The following is a 5,454-nucleotide window of genomic DNA, read 5'->3' on the forward strand; positions in this document are numbered from 1 at the left end:
TTTTTTTTTTTTTTTTTTGAGACAGAGTCTCACTCTGTCACCCAGGCTGGAGTGCAGTGGCATGATCTCGGCTCACTGCAACCTCTGCCTCCCAGGTTCAAGCAATTCTCTGCCTCAGCCTCCTGAGTACCTGGGATTACAGGTGCCCGCCACCATGCCCCACTAATTTTTTTGTATTTTTATTAGAGATGGGGTTTCACCATCTTGGCCAGGCTGGTCTTGAACTCCTGACCTTGTGATCCACCCACCCTGGCCTCCTAAAGTGCTGGGATTACAGGTGTGAGCCGCCGCGCCTGGCCTGGCTCTTCCTTTTTCTGTCTATGAACACTGCCTGACCAAATTGCTTGGAGGAGCTCTCTGAACTGGTCCTGGTTTTGAGTGCTGCCAGATTTATTAATCATTCTTTGCTCAAATAATTCTACTATTTACTTGCCTGAAGTTGTTTGTTTTTGTTTTTGTTTTACACAGGCAAGTGAACCTGAAGCCAAACAACACTGAATCTATAGTTAACCAGCCAGGAGATGCTGGGTGCAGTGGCTCACACCTGTAATCCTAGCTCTTTAAGAAGCCAAGTCAGGCAGATCACCTGACGCCAGGAGTTGGGGATCAGCCTTGCCACCATGGTGAAACCACAGCTGTACCAAAACATTAGCCAGGCATAGTGTTGCCCATCTGTAATCCCAACTACTTGGGAGGCCAAGGCAGGAGAATTGCTTGAATCTGGGTAGGGGGCGGGGGCAGAGGTGGCAGTGAGCCGAGATCACACCACTGCACTCTAGCCTGGGCTACAGAGCAAGACTGTCTTTAAAAAAAATCAATGAATTGATTCATTCTTTTCTAAGAGATGGGATCTTGTTCTCTTGACCAGGCTGGGGTGTAGTGACACAATCATAGCTCACTTCAGTTTTGAACTCCTGGCTCAAGCACTCCTCCTGAGTAGCTGGGATTACAGGGGCATACCACCATGCCCAGCTAATTTTTTAAATTAAAAGAAAAAATGCTTCAGTGCTGGAGTCTCTTCCCTATGTTGCTCAGGCTAGTCTTGAACTCCTGGCCTTAAGCAGTCCTCCTGCCTCGACCTCCCAAATATTCAATATAATTCTTGCTCAGCCTCTCTGAACTTTCCTCAAGCACAAATCAGGGATGCTGACAGCTAGAGGGTTGCATGTGACAAATATTAACCATGATGACCCTAAGTAAGGACCCAGGTGTCCCCTAGATGCTGGATTCAGGAAGAGAAGGCAGATATAACAAGAAATGCTACTAGATGTTATAAATAAAAATACAATAGTAGGCCCCTAAGGGATCTATTTTTTTCTTATTTGGGTCAGGATTGTAGGGACAGGGACAGAGTGAGACGAACTTAACAACTGTGCATGCTGTTTCAGTTACAAAGTGCATTTACACACAAGATCTCATTTGATCTTTGGTTATAGAGTAAACAGAACTTATCTATCAGAAGGGTGTAAAAGTTTGGAGCTGATGATTAAAAAATTGAGTAATCTCTACCCCTGGAAATTATTAATTAAAAGGTATAAAATGCTTTCTCTAACACTGTGTAAGGGTGTCCCAGGGAGAAATGCCTTGATCCGAGAATCATGAAACCAAAGTTGTAGTTCTAGCTCTGCATGAAATATGTGTCCTTAGGAGAATCACTCTGTTTCTCTGGGTTTGAGTCTCCTCATCTGTCAAATGGACGGGAGTGTGAGTGTGTGTGTGTGTGTGTGTGTGCACGCGTGTGTGCACGCACACAGGAAGATACCCTAAACACACTGAGAAGTAGGGAGTTTGAACACCTTCCTCTGAAAATACTTCCAAACTGGTAGGGAGAAGGAAAGGTAGAACACAGTTAGAATGAACTCTGTTCCCCAAACCCCCTTTCAGCTCACACATTCTCTCATTTTAAATTTGGCCATGGAAGGGACTATTTGAGACACTCCAAGAACCTGGCTCTTTGCAGACGAGTGAAGGTTGTGCTAAGTAAGATGCTGGAGGGGCCGTGTGGGGGGTGAGGGTCTGGCAGCGGCTGTCTGGCCATAATCAGAATGTGATTGTGGAGGAACAACCTGAGCTAATGCCCCTCTTGGCTGGAGGAGTCTGAAAAGATCAGTACATGCTGAAGCTGTTTGCTAAGCTCTCAGTCCAGGTGTTAACCGAAGTCAGATGCTCTGGCTGCAGCCTCGGGTGGACAAGAGGCACACAACAGCACCCACCCACAAGCCAGCACATGGAGGCTGAGCCCAGGTCTGTCTGACCCAGGACCTGTGCTCTCAACCATTCTGCTATATTATTCCACTAGTCAGCAAAGAGTTCCATAAGAAGCATCCGTTTGTCCAAAGGACCATTCTGCATCCCAGGAGAGAAACCATTTCCCAGCTATTTGCCTTTCTGGGTACCTGAGCTCCCTATGATGGCCAGCATCTGCCCACTTCTCACTTTGAAGCTCAGATTCTGGATGCCCTGCTCACAAGAACTTCCGCGGCTGTGAGATGTCCAGGGCATCTTGAACTGAGCCAGGTGCTCAAACCAAGAGACCTGAGAAGCCATGTCCACCTGTGGGGAGACATCAGAAGCTTCCTTAGAGATCTGAATGGTTCAGAGGGCTTCAGCAACTTCTGTTCAGCTCCCTCGTGTCCCAGGTGGCCCCTCTCTGCAGAGGACATGTCCCCACCTACATGCAATAAGCTCCAACCCACGTTCTGACAAACACAGAAGCTGGACCCATGCTGAGAACCTGTAGCTCCTGTTTCTAGGTCTGATGATAAGAGGAATGAAAAGCATGTGCAGGCCGGGCACAGTGGCTCATGCCTGTAATCTCAGCACTTTGGAAGGTTGAGGCAGTTGGGTCACCCGAGATCAGGAGTTCGAGACCAGCCTGGCCAACAGGGTAAAACTCATCTCTACTAAAAATACAAAAATTAGCCAGCGTGGTGGTGGACATCTGTAATTCCAGCTACTCAGGAGGCTGAGGCAGGAGAATCGCTTGAATCTGGGAGGCAGTGAATCAGAGATTGCAGTGAGTTGAGATTGCATCACTGCACTTCAGCCTGGGTGACAGAGAGAGACTCCATCTCAAAAAAAAGAAAAGAAAAAAGAAAAGCACGTGCAATCGTGGTATAAAAATAAAAAGAAAACACAAAGCAAAATGTCTTCACTTGATGATAGTAATTTACCAATAATTTATCAAATGTTTACTATGTGCAAGACATTATGTTTATCACTTAACATTCGTCATCTTATTCAATCCTCATTGCAAACATAGATACTATCAGAATCCTTGTTTTACAGATGAGGCTCAGGGCAGTTAAGTAACTTGCTCAAGGCCACACAGCTGGTAAGTGGCAGAGCAGAGAAAGGCTCATTGGCTTGTCCCAACTCATTCCCACAGGAAGCCAGACTCAGGCCTCTGATGTTCACCATCCCAGGCCCCACCATGATCCATCTGGGCCTTGGGGAGTTGTGGGAATATGGATCCTTGAATCTGACCAGTGGGTTCCTGGGTGCCTCTGAAAGGCCAGTGGTTGTCTTTACACACTGGATGTTTCATAAGCTCCAGGGACCATACATTTTACTATATATATACATACATATATATATACATATGTGTATATATATATATATGTACATATATATATATATATGTATGTATGTATATACACACAATGAAATCTGAATAAAGTGTAGTTAGTAGCATTGTATATTGTTAATTTCTTAGTGTTCATAATTATACTATGGGTCTACAAGATGTTAACATTAGGGGAAGCTGGACAATGGGTATATAGAAACACTGTATTATTTTTGCAATTTTTTCCAAAATCTAAAATTATTTCAAAATATAGTTTAAAAAGAGTCCTAGAGATACTTTTCTATAGGTTCACACATTTTGCTTTATGTTTCTAGAACAGTTTCATTCTCTTTTCAAGCCTCTCAGCCTCCAGCTCTGATATATGCCACTGATGCCACATATTGCACCTGACATGTGAGGCATCAATGTGGACTGGACTCCGTCCTTGGGGGTGGAGGGCCTGCACGGTGGGCCCTCCCCTTTCTTCCACCTGGGGAATTTCCCGGCTGTCCCTGCCTGCTCCTCTCCCCTTAAACCCAGGCATGCCTCTTACCTGATAGTTGAGGTCTTTGACCTCCAGGGTATTGGGCTGGCCACTGTAGGTGAAGTACAGGCTGTTGTCACTTTCAGAGGAGAACAATCTATCCTGGAGGCCCTGTGGGAGACAGAACAGGTGAGGGGCTCCCTTGCTGCCCCAGAGAACCTCAACCTCAGGCTGGTGGAGGCTAGATCCAGACTCCATACTGGAGAGACTCCTATAAACAAACCTCTGTGCTCCGAGAAGATCTGACTGGAGTGAGCAAACCCTTGGCCTTCAACTTTCTCTTCCCTGTGGCTGGCTTAAGATCTCCTGATGCCAAACAGCCATAACACATGAAGCATGTGAGAGGGAAGCAGCTCCCTAGAGTTTATGCCCAATACTCAGGGAGACACCACCCCGAGAAAAGTCCTGTCTTATTTTCATGAGGACTTCATGCAACAGCAATTGAAAATGCTGTTGGGAGCTTTGAGAGGAAGTTCCTCTCATCGCCATCATCATGTTGTTATTGTCGAAGTGGTGGTTTATTTGAATATCCATTAAAATATCAGTGTTTCGTGGTATCAGCTGACACCTTTGAATGGTATCAACCATCTGCAGATCTGAATTCCTCCTATTTTGACAATTCAATCACTTAAATCATTGAGGCTTAAACAAAGAACCAACTAGGAAGTCCCCCACCACTTACTTTTCTTTAGATTGGTCTTGCCGTGTCACCCGGGATGGAGAGCAGCAGCACGATCATAGCTCACTGCATCCTCGCCTCTCAGACTCAAGCAATCCTCCCACCTCAGCCTCTCAAACAGCTGGGATTACTAAGGACCCAAAATTATACAGGAAAAAAAGTGGGAAAGATAAACACCTAATTCAGGAGAGGGGTTATCTCTGGGTGGCGGGGAGAGATGAAAGGAGAAAGGGAACGCAGTAGGAGCGTGGGGATGAGGCTTCAAAGCTTTTGGCGATTGGTGGTGGGTACATGAGAGATCTTTAAGCTGATTTGTGTACAAGATTTCACAGTATGTTGTCAAACTGAGAGAGCAAGCCAGTGAGTAGAACTTCAGAGTTCCATTCCCACTTCAAATCTCAGCTGCCAAAGCCCCAAAGCAGGAGGGAGATTGAGGGAGAGGAGGTGAGAGGGTCTGGACTCCTGCCAGGTCAGCCCTTTGGCCTCTCCACCGTCACTGAACACATTGCCTCGTTTTCCCATTTTTGTTGTTGTTGTTGTTAAATAATAAAAAACTTAGTCATTGCCAGCTATGTGCGGTGGCTCATGCCTGTAATCCCAACACTTTGGGAGGCTCAGGTGGGCAGATGACCTGAGGCCAGGAGTTCAAGATCAGCCTGGCCAACA

The 5,454-nt window shown here is 46.1% G+C and overlaps 1 protein-coding gene across 1 annotated transcript in view; it reads right to left on the reverse strand.

Moving 5' to 3' along the window:
• ABCG8 (ATP binding cassette subfamily G member 8) overlaps positions 1 to 5,454 on the reverse strand; it is a 26,198-nt gene that overhangs the window by 16,823 nt on the left and 3,921 nt on the right. The window contains exons 2-3 of the mRNA XM_017544848.2: positions 4,119 to 4,220; positions 2,397 to 2,553 (exon numbers count right to left, since the gene is read on the reverse strand). Coding sequence (XP_017400337.1) covers positions 2,397 to 2,553; positions 4,119 to 4,220 — 259 coding nt within the window. The remainder of the gene's footprint in view (positions 1 to 2,396; positions 2,554 to 4,118; positions 4,221 to 5,454) is intronic.

This window comes from Cebus imitator, unplaced genomic scaffold (genome assembly GCF_001604975.1).
Source record: "Cebus imitator isolate Cc_AM_T3 unplaced genomic scaffold, Cebus_imitator-1.0 Scaffold172, whole genome shotgun sequence".
NCBI classification, from domain to species: Eukaryota; Metazoa; Chordata; class Mammalia; order Primates; family Cebidae; genus Cebus; species Cebus imitator.